Genomic DNA, 16007 nt, shown 5'->3' on the forward strand with positions numbered 1-16007 from the left:
GGCCAGTGAGTCTACTTTGTCATCTGCTTAAACAAAATTGTTTCATCCTACTTTTAAATCATTAAATGTGAAAGTGAGAAATGTTTTGCTTCTGTCTAAATCTGTGAATTTTTAGAAGCTCCTCTTCTTTGAAAAATGAAGCAAAAACTTAAAAAGCAAATATTTGTGTAAGAAGCAACACCATCTTTCACATTAAAATGCACATAAATTAAAAATACAGGACTGTATCACTCTGTATTGACATTTCAGCTGTTTTGTAGCTTTTACTATGTATGAAAACAAACTTTTAAAGTTAACATGAAATGTGACACCTTTGTGTTGTGCAATAGTTTATTTAGAAGAGTCTTTTTCTCAACTTTCTGCTGCTTAGAATTTGTAATTTCAGTGGTGCCTTAATAGACACATTTACAGCTCTAACAGAAGGCTAGAAGACTATACAAGACAGGCCTGTTGACTTCACCTTGGATACCAACAAGGAACCAGCTCACGTATCTCTTCTCATTTGTGAGAAACAGTGTGCTTAAGGAAGAAACTTATGCCATGCATTTTTGCATCTTCTTCTTTCAAGAAGAAAGCACAGAGTGGCTCACACGAAAGACAGTAACAGCAACCTTCCCGTTTAGCTGAGCTACAGTGGTCTCGTTACTGGTTTCAGGATGAGCCTAAAATGTAGGTTCAGTAATTCACAGGTGATAGTCATGATGACCTGCGATCTGCCTAAACAAGAAATGTATTTAAGATTCCTAGACTTGGCAGCACTGGATTCTTCTTCACAGGGTTCCTCCTTCTGGCAGTAAAAGAAGGAACAGAAATAATCAATAATCTGCTGATAATCCCACCTCCAATAGTGCAAGCTCCAAGTAGATTCACAATATTAATGTGGTTTCCAAGGTAACTCAGCACTTTAAGCTCTGACATCAAAGCCTCTCTTTCTGTTAAATGGGCACTTGCTGCAAGACAAAGCACAACATTCAGTATGTAACACACTGACCACAACGAAGTGAGAAAAATTGTACAGTATATTAAAGCAACTTACTTTTCAACATCTTTACTGCTACTGTCATAGCAGCATCAGATTTAAACAGACCATAAGCAGTGGCTTCAACAACTTTTCCAAAAGCTCCAGCACCAAGGGTTTTACCTAATAAAGAAAAAAAAAAAAACAAACAAACCTCTGTAACAACTTGGAGCACTTCTTCTTGAAGGGTTCAATATTTCATCTTGATATCAAGGAAGCTATTGTAGATATGCATGCTTGCTTTTTGTCCCAAGGTAAGTATGAGCAATTATCACTATCTGCGCTATTGCAGGTCTTTTTGACACAACCCTCCTGTGTTTGACCAAAGTCTCATATGAGGCATGAAGTTTTCACCTTGCAGATGAAGTTAAATAAATCTAAACTAACCAAAACTCAATCGGTTTCTAGGAAATTCCCATTTGTGATCATAAGGAAGTTGCGTTGGGTCTATGTAAACATAGTTGTTTCCATTTATTTCTTCAACAACTTTCCACTGAACTTCATATTTGGGTTTCTGGAAAAGAAGGAGAATAGCTGTCACTCCTGAAGCCTCCACAGGCAGCTCACACACTTTCCTAACTCAGGCAGAGGGGCTTCTAGTCTTACCTGCAAATATATGTACACCAGAATCACGACTATGATGCACATCAGTCCTGCAGCAACTCCAAATGCAATTAGTAAAGGGGTGAAAAGGGTATGGGTACGGATTTGTTCTGGAAAGAAACAGAAAATTCTGCTTCAGTACTAAAAAACTGTATTAAAAAGATGCAGGTGAAAACCTTTCCTTGGTTCTTCCTTGTGAAACATGATTTGGGTTTTTGACTTTCCTGGATGTGCTCCAGATACACCAGAATAGCTTTCCTGAATGAGCTGTGGGGGACAGAGATGGCACAGAAACTATCCAGTTAGTTGCATAAGGAGTCTCAGCTTCAACAATCAGGAGGCACGACTGATTAATGCAACAGACTTGCGTGATCTCAGTCAAGTTAGGTTAAAGAAAGCTTTTTTTTGAAGTCCTAATTTCTTCTCTTTTTTTTTTCTCCCAGGTATGATCTCTACAGCACAGTCTTTACGCATAGAGGTTGTGACAAGTAGTGAAGGACTACCATTCCAGTAAAATCAACCTGCCCCAAATCTGGTTTATTTGTTTATTGTTATATCTGCGTGTAACAGAGAAAAAAGAAGCAGAAGAACATTTGATCCTGCAAAGGGCACAGATTTACAAGCACATTTCAAGTCATCTATGTTCTAGTACTTTTTTTCCCCCCACAAATGCTTCTACAAAACTCGTAAGTCCTTTTGCAGGATGTTGTTACTTCTTCTACAGCAGCAGGGCCCTTAGTCTCCAGGGAAGTTCCGGACTGCATTTTTCTTGAGACATTGTAAAAACACTTAGAAATCCTGAGACATTGTAAAAAAATTTAGAACCCTTGGAAAAGAAGTGATGGACTAAACAGTCAAAACAGACAACAGGAAGAGGGAGGGAGAGAGGGAAAGACAGTTTAATGCTGTAGGTGGTTTGCCCCTGTGCTGCACAGACAGAAGAAACCAGCTACCTACCGTGCTGCTTATCTGGAGCCATAAAAAGATGATACCATAATATTAATTGAAAAACTTAGACTGAAAAAAGAAACATTTTGACAGGCAGTGCATGCAGTGTAATACGTCATCATATGATCAGCCACAGTACTGCAAACTTCTTTATGGCAAAGGTAAAGAACTTAAAATCCTCTTACAGAAAGAGCTGAATGGCACCCATGTTTTATGGTCTCATTCGTTCCAGCCGTTACCTTTAATAGCAAAGTTGAAAAAAGCAGAGCTCTTGTCCCCATTGCTAGAGGCCTCACAGCACACAGTGCCAGTGCTCCTGAACATGCTGGCGTTAATGGTGCTTTCAACCAGGATTCGTTCAAACGATGGCACTGACGAATTTGTGTAACTGACGTTCATGGGGGATATTGCTGGTGAATCAAAACACCTAAGAGAAACAATACTGACAGTTACCTGTCACGCAATGGATGACAGATCCTGCTGTTGAGGCAGATAGTCACTGCCAGAGCATCAGGTAACTGAACAACACTGCTCTACACAGGGGTTCAGCTGACCATCTTATCTTCGAAACTTAGCCTTCTCATGATGTCTCACTGTCTTCTATATAGTGGGTGAAATGGATATGTACATCAAGCCTGACCGAACTGGACACCATGAGGTCTTTGCGTTTGCTTTTGGCTAGATACCTACAGGTCTGTAAGTCCACTAAGGGTTATGTACCATTCAAACTGTATCTCCAACTTCACCTCCAAGCAGTTGTGCTCTATTATCTACTCTTGAAAACTTTCCCCAAACATAATTTTATTACAGCACACAAAAAAATATTCCATAATGTACACACAGTACCATCAGGCTTATATGCAGCCAGAAAATAACCAGTACTGCTCTCTCAAGATTCTGCCTCTCTTTCATATGTTACATACTACATGAGGACACGGTTAAGACAACAAGAGAAAAAAGTACTATTTAAAAAAAAAAAATCAACAAAATAACAATTATTTTAGGCACAAATCTAATTACACAGGTGAGACTGCGTACTTGACTTGCTAGTACAATATCCACAGTGGAATTCAACCAAAACCTTAAAATGTGCTTCAGAAATGCTCACTTCACAATGAAACTCTACAGTCTTTTTAGAAGTCTGGTATCTACACATCAGGTTATATTCATAATAACTTCACTCTTGTTTACTTGTCATATACTTCGTGTGAATAGAAATCTAATTACTTTATGTCTTGAAAAATTATATCATTGCACAATAAATAGAAGATAACAGCCATATTTGCAAGTGATTCTGTGACTGTCATCCTGTGAAACTGCATACAGAATGTGTCATCTGGGCCAAACTGATGCAAATCTTAGCTAGCTTGCAGCAGAGAGAGAGTTTGGCTTTTACTTGTCTGTGGTAGAAAGCACTGATTATTCCCCTTTAAAGGACGGCAAGCAAAGGAGAATAATGAAACGTATCCCTGCCTTCTCTCAAACCACTGCAAATAATGCAATGCCAAAATGATGAAAAAAGTGATGTAACATTTGAATGTGTTATCAAGTCATTTTATGTTCTTAATTTTTAATTATAAATGGGTGTGTTGCATCTAGAATAACCTTTGGAGAACAACCTGGTTTACTTAACTCACCTCTGCTCAGTTCCTGGGCAAAAATACCAGTATATGGTTGGGGCTGGGAATCCAGCTGCTATGCACTGGAGAATACCATTGCTAAGCATATCCAAAGTGAGAATCTCAGGTTTTGCTGCAATAAACAAAAATGGAGGTCACACATTAGGCGTACACAGAATCTGCACTGACATTTACATTTCACCCCAGCAACTTGGGTGCATCATTATCTGTGGAATTACTTAGGTGAACAGAGCTTCGCATGCTCAAGCGTGTCCAGGTCTGAATCGGTGTCCTGCAAGCACTGACCATCTGTGAAAATATCAGATCTTACACTGAACGCTTGGGTTGGATTTTGGAAGAATACCTAACTCCACTGAGTGTTTGGTTTGATGAAAGATCCTAAACCAGCAAAGCCCAGAGCTTAAACAACCAAAGAACAACAGTGCAGTTCCCGTTCCTGCACAGTATGACTTTACCTGCCTGTAAAAAGGACAGTTTCTTCACAGTTACAAGCATACTAAATCTGTCAAACCACATCTCTCTTACATCTGCCCTGTGTATTAAATACTACACCACAAACAGAAAAGGAACTACAGTGCAACCAGCGTAGACCTCCCAGTCCCCACAGAGGACATACGTCCCTCTAAGATACCGCTACCAAAGTGCCCAACTGCCTGACTCTCCCACACACTGCACAGAGAGGAAGCTAGTATTTAGCTGAACATATTAGCTTTACAAATGATAATTCATGATTACTTTGGTAGTTTAGAAAGCAATCCAGCCAGCCAATGTTTCCTGCTACATCCTGCACCAGAGCTAGTCCTGCACTTGGGTCAGGAGCTGCTGTTTCAAGTACAGCAGGAAATTAGAATGATCAAATGGACTTCAGAGTCCATTGTCATAGCCTTCAGCAAAGGGCATTGCCAACACAACAAGCTGTTTTTCTCAGCGAAACTTGAATCAAAGGCCTTATTTTCCGCAATATTACCTTAGCTTCCTTGCAAAATCACCCAAAAAGAAGTTAATGGAGAAACCAGACTATATTGCAATGACACTGTTCAGTTGACAGGTACAAGATTGCAAGTCTATTATCAGTTAACACAACTTTACAGGAATGTAAGATGAACTTCTAACATTCTAGAAAATAGTAAAGCTGCACAGAACACAGTAGGAAAACATGAGTTTATTTCTGATAAAATCCACGTACAAAGACTGCACAGCGTTAGTTTTTAATGAGTATTCTACTTGCTGATTAAATTAGAGGTAATAAAGCACACATATATTCTCAATCACATAGCATATCCTCATGACTCATGTTACAGGAACGAAATGTTCTTTCATTTCTAAATCTGCATGTTGTGTTTTATGCAAACTACCAAGAGCCAAACATTGTTGCAAAATGTTGAGACGGATTTTCAGCATTACCCATTTGGTGAGGAACTTTCCGAGAGCACACAGCATTTCACCCAGTCTCAGTGCTCTTGGAATACACATAATTCACATTTCTGAAACTGGCTGGATTGCAAAATTGTAATTAGATCATCACTGCCCACATTCAATTTGTTTAGGTATATGCTACATTTTAGGCAATGCTGTAACACAATGTAACTCAAGAAACGAGAGAAATTAAAAGTCAAATATAAGAGGAATAAGAACGTTAAGCCACAAAAAAAAAATATCATGCTAGAGTTGGGCTCCCATCTTCTACCAGAGATCTACCATCTTCTGACTTTGAGTGAAACAAAAACGCCCACATTAGTCAGGCTTCTTCTGGTGCAAAAACCTAGTGCAATAAAAGCTGGTCTATATGACCATAAGTCCATGTGGACTTATCCTGAAGCAGCAGAGGTGGATGTGAGGCCATGCAGGGATAATGCCTCTGGCAGCCCAGGCAGAGTGGTCCAGCCCTGGTGCCATGGGAAGCTGAGCTACAGCAGGCTGGTGAGAACAATGGACCCGAGAACACCACTACATGTGATGTGCCTGGTGAAACGCTGTGATGTGGTGATTAGCATGACCAGTCTCTCCCTACCAGCATGGAGGGTTCCCAAGCTTCCCTGGCACAGAGAAATTAAGGGATGCATTGCACTCTTGGCAGCAAAGAGCTCCTGCAGCCAGTACCCACAGGGACTGAGGCAGCGGCTACTGCCATCCCCCCGGGCTGTGCCATTTGCCACCTCAGGCCACACACATGTCACAGCACCTGCACCCCTTCCTGGCAGCTAGAGCATCTTACTCACCCACCAGCATAGATGCTCCAAGGGTGCTGGAGCAAAGGTGGACTGGCTTTTGCAAACAGATGCCAAGCTGTCACCAAGCATCTTCTTTTTAAAAGAGATTTTACTGTTCTAGATTTTATGACTTTCACTGCCTCGTTAACCCTGATATCAGCAGGCTGTTAATGACTAGACTTTGCTTACTGTTTTGGCTTTAACCCTTTAAATATTTAATGTTTCATTACATTGCTCAGTATATATGCATACTGCCATCCATAGTCAGCCATTAGGCGTCTTAAAACTTCTAATTTTATGAAGTTTATTAACTGCTTTTCAGCTTTTATTAATGATTCTGAATGTATCAAAAGCCACTCCTACTTTAATTCAGGGCTCTGTATGACAACGTTGTGCATTTAATTGCTTTCTATTACCAATTTCCTTTTCTTCATTGTTAACAAAGTGAATGGCTAAGAAGTAACACTGAATAAGCATTGTCATCACAGACAAAGAGACAGGGCTTTCCTCCTGCAGCTACATTTTCTAGATGGGAACAAATCTTTCTGTAGTATCATGGTGACTCCTGATTTGTTCACTGCATAGTCTAGTGACAGGAAAAACCACTGAGCTTGGTTTCACGTGATCTGTAATATCAGTTTTCTCTTTGCAGCATGAGCAACTGCATAGATAATATTTTGCTGACTATAATTAAGCTCAGATATTATCTTGCATTAAACTCAGATATTAGTTGGAAGATTCTTCTTCCAGTTGGTAGATGCACTGTATTTTGCCACTCTGGAGATTTCTACAAATTCTTAATTGTAACTCCATTCAGCATGCTACTTGTCAAGCTGTAATTTTCCATTGGCTCATAATTTCAGAGCTCCTTTCTTCCTTACTTTATTTAACATTTACTATAAATTACTACTTTTTTTAAAGCAATTTTGTATTGTTTCAGATTAGCATATGCAATTGCTAAATGTGTTTAAATCCAAGGCAAGAATTTCTGCACTGGGTTCTTTCAGCAAATGCCTCAGCATTGCTTTTTGTTTATGTGAAGACACTCTCCTGATTACGAATCCTGTTTTACCTGTTTGATTACTTTCTGCTGATTACTTGCCCAAGACATGTAAACATCACAAGCTATATCCCAGCAATTTATGCGAAATCCCCACTGACAACACTGCCAGGTCAGGATGAACCATTAGATCAGGATCTGACCCACCACACATGGCTGACCTTTGGCAGTTACTCTGTTATGTCAGATAATATGGCATGCTGTCATGCAGCTTTTATTTCAAACCTAAATGATGAACATTTTATAAACCACTAAACCCAGGTTATTTTTCTTAAAAACAGCCCCCTAAAAGGATCAATCTATTTTATTTCTTCCTTTCAAAATGAAAAAATATTTGCAGGAGCTTAGTCAAAACACCAAAAAAATCCCTCTTTTTGAGTCAAGTGTGTCAAATCCACCTGCTTCAGCAATGGCTGTAGTCCACCCAAAGCCACAGTGCATGGTGATGAGAACTCTGTGAGACTGCTTAAATGTGCTCACTGGTTCCCGAGATTGAACTCACTACTTACAAGGCCAGCAGCTGAAGCAAGAGGGAAGAAGTCTTGAATACTGATGTTTGTATGGACAAGCCAATCAGAAGAAACAAACTGTCTACCGTCCCCCTTGCCTTGAGCATCCTCGAGCTTCACCATGCTCTTCCTAGTCCGGTTTATTAAACAACATCTATAGGGGTTTTCAGCTTTCATTCAGTAGCACATTCCTGAAAAGTGGCAACATGGAGCACTGCACCAGGAACTGACACCTGATGATGACAAAACTGTGGGTTGGGTTTTTTCAGTTCTTGTGACCAGATTGCTCCCAAGCAGCCTGCAGAGCCTGGGACAGCTGGAAGGACCATAAACAGCCCCTCACTCCAAGCACTCGCATGATGCTGCAAGTCAAAAAACACCATCCAGCCTCATGTGAATCAGCAGTTCCACAGGCAACCTGCAATTTCTCACATTCCTTCCCAGAAATTAAATTCTGGCTCAACAATTTGCTCCACTAATCTGTAAAATAGTAAAATTATCCCTTGTGACTATAACCCACACTCATCCATTGAGACAAAGGATATCTGAAGTCATCAGAGCCCTCACCTCAAAAATCACAGCTGGGAAATAGAAAAGGCACAAGGATACAAATGACAACATTCACAGATGAAGTAAGAAATGCCATGTTCTGAAAGAAGCCCAGTTGACATTTCTATACCCAAACTATGGCATTGCTAACGGTGAAGCTACAAGTGATGACCTTCAGTGATAAATGAGAAGAATTCAGAAAATAGTATCGAGGATTTTGTGTGTCTGTGGAAGCCTCAACAGTCCTCTGCATAAACCTATGCCTGCAGGACACGTGGCTGCTAAAGCATAGCAGCAACACAGAACTCTATTTGCAGCACATTCACTCACTTTCTACACAGTTCCTCCTGCTGGGCTTGAAGGCATCATTGCCTACCTCACCCTAGTTTCTCCAGTTTGCATGCAGTCCCCTCCTAGTTTAATTTTCCTTAAGCCTGGCCTTTAGCAGCTGCCAATATTTGTCTGCTGAGAGCATGAAACACTCTTAACAGGATGGCTCTGGTAAGAAGGACAGGACTTCCTGAAGGTTTGATTGAATTAATTTTGACGTTTAGCTTCTGTCTTGAAGAACACTGTTTGGAACTGCGACTGATGCTCTTTTTTAACAACCATGTCCCAAAGATGACAGCACACGCATTTGTAAAGCTATGCGGATTTTTCTAAAACAATGGTGATCTATATTATTATACAAAACTATTTAGGTGCCAAAAGGCACAAGCGAATAATTCTCTTGACAAGCATTCAAACTCTGCATCCAACTCAAGCAAATTAAAGATGAATAATAGCTTAACTGTGCTGCCAAAAATGCAAATTATAATCCCTGTATATCTTGCTCCACCTTAAATTATCAAAGGTTTATGATACATGCTTATATTTGAGATCTTGTTTTCAGGTGCTGAAGTTTTTTTCCTGTATCTAGCTGCCCTCTGGTAACCTCTGGAATATGTTTGCTAGAATGTAAGGTCATGCTGTATAGTAGGTGGATTTGTGTAAGCACTCTGCACTTTTATATCTTGACATTTAAATAGTTTTCCAGCATGTGCTTTATTTCAGAAAGCCTTTCATATGCTGAACCACACTGTGACATCTTGTGCATACATTATGTTGTGTAAAATACAATGACTATGATAATGAAATATTTCAGACTGTTCATTTTACTTACTTTTTACATAGACATTAAATGTTACAGAGGAGCTGGCATCAGAATTGGACACAAAAAATGTGTAAATGCCTCCTTCTGTTCCTTTTAATCGGGTAAGGTGAAGTTCACTTGTATAACTGTAAAGAAAAAAACTAAGCATTACTGATGCTCACAACTTGCAGTGAACAGGCAATTGCTACACGGAAGCTGAGAAGTGAATCACTAGCACACTGTCTTCTGCAGACACTTTCCATGCAGACACTCTTACCTTGCATTACAACGGCTCTTGTGCTACAGTGTCCAGAAGTTCTGCCACTTCTAACACCCAGATTTGTACCCGGTGACAGCTCAGCATCAGGCTCAGACCTCATGCACCCACCACGGCCTCCTTTTCTTGCTGAGGGGGGAACCCAGGTACACAACCCAGGCCATAGGTGCTAGGTGTTTCACTGGATTTTTGGAGGACCATGGCTCAGAAGACTATAGTGCCCAGCAGAATTAAAAGCATAAGCTTTTGTCTAGAGCACTGGGTTCTGCTGTGGTAGTGGGCAAACTTTAAATTCTTGTTTTTTTCTTACTGGGCAGGATGGCATCTCATGGGCACACCAGCCCACAGATGGTGTGGTTAGCTCAATGCTATTCCAAGTCTAGGTTAGCAGACTTTGCACCAGTTACTGTGGTAAGCCATGCATACTACAACATCTTGTATAATCACAGTTTTCTCACCATCTCCACTTTCTTCTTTCCAGAGCAGACTCTTATGTTGCTATTCCAAAGTGAAATCTATAGCACTTAGTCACTCATATTACCTGTTACTGCTCACAGTCTTGAACTTGACATAATGGTCCGATGAATTCTGTAATGTTTCATTCATGTACATCCAGAGTTCTTCCTTCGGTTTTGGATATGCCTCGTATTCTACTGTTAAATTTCCATTTTGTCCTGCATTTATATCTATTGTGGTATTCATTGTTGCAAACAAACGGACAAATCCTTTAACTGACAGCCATAAGAAGAGAAGAAAAACATTTTTAGGGCCATGTAGAGGATTGTCAGTACACTAACCACACATAGACTACTTCAAGATCAGAGATCAAGCATCCAGATAACTGTGAAAGAGGAAACCTTATCTACAAAGCAGAACTTGAACCCTCACCTGTCAAAACCAAGGCCACCAGCTTTATATAGCAATGAGACACAGGACTTAAAGCAGTCTTGAGTTCCTTAACAGAAATAATTCCATCTTATGGTGACAAATACCCTCTTTTTGCTTTTGGAAAAAGGCAAGCACGTGTTTGACTACTCAAGTATTTATATTTTTCAAAAACTCAGAGTTGCTAACTCTGATATGAAAGAAACACTAAGAAAACAAGGTGAATTGATCATTTATGACAATATAGTAGAGCATTTGAGGTTTCTTTGTCAATTGTAATTAAGAACGACATCACGAATGGATCTATTAAAAACTGTAATTAGACACAAATGTGCTAAGTCCACAGGCCTGGATATGAATTGTCTTAAACTAAAGCATTTCTGTTCCATCTACTGCTGGGTCTTAGTTCAAGTCTTTTATTTGGCAAATACCATTTATCATTATGCAGTTCTGTTCCATAATATCATGTGGAGCAGCATCCTTACTGCAGTGTTTTTAATTTCATTAATAAACTCATCAGCTTCAGGATTATTCACTTTGAAAAGACACATTTTTCAGTCCCATTACACAAATTCATACAGGAATTATCAGTTTGACAGCCAGATTGCAATTACAAAAAAAACACATTTACTGAGAGAGCTTGAATTTAGATCAAAAGTCAATCTCGGATCGCTGCTTCTTCCCACTTTCTAGTAATCAAACTGCTGTGGCCAGCTGGGCACTTGAGCTCAGGAAAACCAGAGCCAGTGGGGCTTGGTGAAAGCATATGGAGCTGCCAGAGCACTTGACAGATGCTTTGAAGAAGAAAGGATGAAGTAAACTCACAGCAGGCAGGTATGCTCTAAAATGCTCCCCATCATTAGGGAAAAGATTTGTATCTGGAAACTGAAGTTTTTTAGTTAATTCATTTTTCTTCTATTTTCTGTATAAACCTAGATTATAAATTGGACCCAACAGTCTGCTAATAAAGTTTTATGATTGTGCTATCAGACCCCGAAACAAGGTTCTGAAAACTCTTTACAGTTAAATTAGCTACTAAAAAAAGTAATTAGGAAATTTACCAAAAATACCCATTATTTCCTGTAAACCTTTTGGCAAATGTTAAAGCCACAGTGATTCAGGATCTGATACAATCCCAGGATCTCTCCAGTACATGCCATACACTTCCCAGCACCCTGAGCACTGGCACAGTTCAGATAAATAGAGTCAGTTTGACAATGAATGGTGAAAAGCATCCAGAAGGTAGAGTTTATGTTTTTTTAAGTCAAATTTGAAAGGGTGGGAAAGAAAAGTACCTCGAAGAGGAAAGATTCCAGCTTTTCTCTGGCATTTTTTATTAAATACAAACTTTGCATTTTACTAAGCACAAGCTTGTTACTTTATTTTCTACTTTTTATAAGGCTGTGCTTTATTTAAGTTCCCAGACCTTAAGTCAACCCTTTTTAAAGACACATTTGCACATGCAGTCATAGTCCTAACAATTTCTGCAGTTAAAAACTTCCCTCCTCTTATAATAAAAGCTTTCATATTGTTCCCTTTGGGGAAAAGATTTTGTTTCATACTTCATGATGTTTTCCTGTTACATATGAATTTTGTCTCTCCTGTGAAAAAGTGAGGAAACATCTTCAACATTGAGCCCTACCCCCCTGAATGTCAGATCAAGGTTAAGGACACTCAAACCACTGCTGCTCTGACACGCACAGGTCAGACACTTCTGTTTTCTTTAATTTAACAGAGAAAGCAAACCAAGCAATGAGTATCTGTGTGACCAAAAAACAGATTTGAAAAGGAAAAAGGATCCAAGACTTCCCTCAGTCACTACCCCCTTGAATGGTAAGGAACTGAAACAGCTGTAGCCAACTATGCAGATTTCTTCAGAACGATCTTATTAACATGTTCTTAATTGTCCTTAATTTATCAAACCAGCACGTTTTAGCAGCTTTAAAATCCAAAAGGCACTGTGTGTCACCCAAGTTAATATATAGCAGACTCTTAACAGAGCCTGTTACTAAACAAGAGGAGAGAGGGAGTTTGCTCAGTGTTAAGGGACACGATCCAAAACCTGTGGAAATGATGGATAGTGGGTATACAACAGGGGTGAGCATGGGAACAATTTCATACTGTCTATGCACACTACAATGTTCCTCACAGCATTATTTTAAATAGAAGTGTATATAAAGCTTCTACATAAACAACAGTGACATGCTGATGTCAGTGAAATTTCCTGTGCTTGGAGGGTAGGTATTAAAGATACACTTCGTGCTTGTGCTGCCAAATTACTTAAGTGTAGGGATAGCACCAGACAAAGGTAAATGACTTGCTTCGTTAGGACTGGATTCGATTTAAAATTAAACCAGGAAGGATGAGACAAGCCAGCGATGGAAACACTGCTGAGTGATTTTTCTAATATCACATTCTAATAACATACAAAGGGTTATGGAAATTAAAGCAGTCAGCCACACCACAACCATTCCTAAGCCATCCCATATGGTACCAGTTGGCAATAACGTTTCAATAAAGCAACTTTACTCGTTGCGATTTGGGGGAAAGGAGAGAGATGGAAGGGATGGCTCCCTAGTGTTCTCACTTTCCACCTCCTGCTCTTAGAAATGTTAAGATTTCCACAAGAACTATTTACCTAGTGCTTTCAAGGTTACTGTGGCATTGGTTTTTCCGAACGGGTTTTCTGCTTGGCATGTGAATTCTCCAGAATCATTAACTCCCACTGAACGGATGTTCAATGTTAATTTCCTTTCGTATCCATAATCACCCAAATTTCTGCTTTTGCTTGTAACAATCTGTCGGTAAAAAACAATTAACATCTAAAACACTGTGTATGCAGCATCTTTCCCAGATAAATTAAAAATAGAAGTAATTATAACTTTGCTATATTAATATTCATAACTTTAAACCAGAATAATAAGCCAGCACGGCAAACCTGTCACTAGAATCTCTCCATGCAAAACAAGTGTGTGATCAGCTGTCTTTGGGAGATAATGTCCTCTCCTAAGTCCTATTCCTTCCCCTTATTCTTTATCTTTTTCCTCCTCAAGCTCCAGTGTAAAGCAAGAATGTGTATGCATGTGTGCATGTGTGTGTGTGTAGAAAAGGGTGTTGTGCCCAAAGTCAGACCCAGCTCACTCTGTCTACATTTCTAATGCTGATGATGGTGAGGAACTGGCACGTTCTATTTGTACTAACAATGACTCTAGCTGTGGGGCTTCATGCAAAATGGCCACTGGCTCTTCACTTTCTTAATGCTCAAAAGCTGCAGCTATTGTAAAAAGTCATTTCAACTCTGCAGTGAGGTTCACCATTCAAGTTGTGACTAAAAATCACTGAAGTCTCCAGTGGTTGCTTCCCAGCGAATGACAAGAGAGAACTTAAGGTGCTAGAGCTTCATTATAAACAGTGTTGCTCTATGGCATGAGGCCAAGCATCTCCTGATCACAGACATACTGCAAAGACCTGCCAGCAGCAGGTTTTCCTCTTGTATCGCTCTGACTCTTGGTCCATAGCAGTCTAGATTTCTTAACCTTAAAGGCAAGCAGAAACTTCATTCTCTTTTCAAAGCATTAAGTGTATTGACTCTATGCCTACGTATGCATAGAAATAAATAAATGCCTTGATGTCTTGACTTTAGTTTTTGTGAGAATGCTTAGTGCGGTTGGAAAGACCGATACATTTACATTGATTAACCCAAATGCAGACTTGGACTTGTTACGATTTTCTAATGAGATTATCTCAGTTCTTGAGGTTCCAAGACTTCTAGATAAATTTAATCTTTCAACACAATTCTGATTCCTGCTGAGCTATAATAATCACAAATGAAGTTTGTTTTGTATGGATGTGTTTGCTTATAACAAGTCTCCTGATTTTGAGAAGTGGTGATAACTTCAGTCATATGAGGAAGAAGTGGTTTGTATGTTTTCCACCCACCTATTCAGGAGAAAATGTAGTTCTGCATCTATTTAAACATGAATTTAATGTTTTCTGGTTTAGTACAAAATTTAATTTGAAAGTCAGTATTTAAAAGATAGCATCACCTACTATTTACCAGAAAGGACACAAAGGTCAAATTTATTTGGGCAAAAATATTTTTCTCATGGATCTTAAAAAGTGAAAAGTGAGAAAGCATAAAAACTTAAGGGAAGGCCACAGTTTCCTCATACCGTAACAAAGAAAGGGGAGGGAAGTAAGGGAACAAATTAAGTTCTCAGATGAAGGACTTGCAGTTGACCTTGGCAAAGAACCAAAAGCCCCATCTGCATGTCCCATGCCACCATCATTTAGACCTCCCCAACCTTCGGAGCTGAGAGGTGGGATTTCTGGACCAGTGAGCACTTAGTGACAGCAGCTCTGCCAGAGGCAGTGGATTAGCTAACATGGCATACCCAGCCCCAGCGAACAGGCCTCCTGTTCGCTATCTGCCTGAGGAAATGTGATTTATCCAAACATCACAGCATCACCCAAGTCTTTTCTTCCATACACACACAGACATGTGGACTGTGAATTACACATTCTGGTCACCACCATCAGCAGTAAAAGACCAGCCAGTTAGCATGGGATCATATATGGCAGAAGTTACTAACAGGTCTTCACAAGGGCTTTTAATTAATAGAAATTTCAGGGTATACCCAGAAGACCAAGAAGCGTCCTTAGAAACAACCCAGTGCCTGCTGCTCACTTCAAAGGCAGAGCTGGCAGCATGCTGGCTGACCAGAGCAGGGGATCTCTCTGTCCCTTGCCTACAGAATAGCTATGTTGCCAGTAATCAACTCTACTGGAACACTTAGCCTGCCAATAATTCAATTGGTGATGCCAAGCAGTAACTTCATCTGTCACTACAGACAGAAGCGAGTTCACTGGTTCATTTTTCAGAACTTCCCCAGCTAGTGAGGCACACCATGTAATTTAAATGAATTAATCATTCCTGCAAATGCTTACTACTATTCCTGTCACACACAGTCCCATGCTAATTAGCAGGTATTTTACTCTTAATGATAACGACTAGAATATGTAATTTGTAGTCCATGTGTTGATATTTGCAGCTCCCATTGATTGCAATGTATGTGTAGGCACACCATGCTTCTGTATTTAGGCAGCCCAATAGAGGTCACCTAAACTTTACACTGAAGAGCCTAACTTCAATTTCTGCTGGGGGGGAAAAGCCCAT

At 39.8% G+C, this 16007-nt stretch overlaps 1 protein-coding gene across 2 annotated transcripts in view; it reads right to left on the reverse strand.

The window, feature by feature from the left end:
- Positions 1-16007, reverse strand: part of KIT (KIT proto-oncogene, receptor tyrosine kinase) — a 57539-nt gene that overhangs the window by 15424 nt on the left and 26108 nt on the right. For both annotated transcript variants that reach the window (XM_062604228.1, XM_062604150.1), the window contains exons 5-13: positions 13470-13629; positions 10488-10677; positions 9700-9815; positions 4207-4321; positions 2809-2996; positions 1625-1731; positions 1406-1532; positions 1037-1141; positions 840-950 (exon numbers count right to left, since the gene is read on the reverse strand). In XM_062604228.1, the coding sequence (XP_062460212.1) occupies positions 840-950; positions 1037-1141; positions 1406-1532; positions 1625-1731; positions 2809-2996; positions 4207-4321; positions 9700-9815; positions 10488-10677; positions 13470-13629 (1219 nt within the window). The remainder of the gene's footprint in view (positions 1-839; positions 951-1036; positions 1142-1405; positions 1533-1624; positions 1732-2808; positions 2997-4206; positions 4322-9699; positions 9816-10487; positions 10678-13469; positions 13630-16007) is intronic.

The sequence above is a fragment of the Pezoporus occidentalis genome, unplaced genomic scaffold, assembly GCF_034315485.1.
Source record: "Pezoporus occidentalis ecotype Australia unplaced genomic scaffold, CSIRO_AGI_Poc_V1 ctg1, whole genome shotgun sequence".
NCBI lineage: Eukaryota > Metazoa > Chordata > Aves > Psittaciformes > Psittacidae > Pezoporus > Pezoporus occidentalis.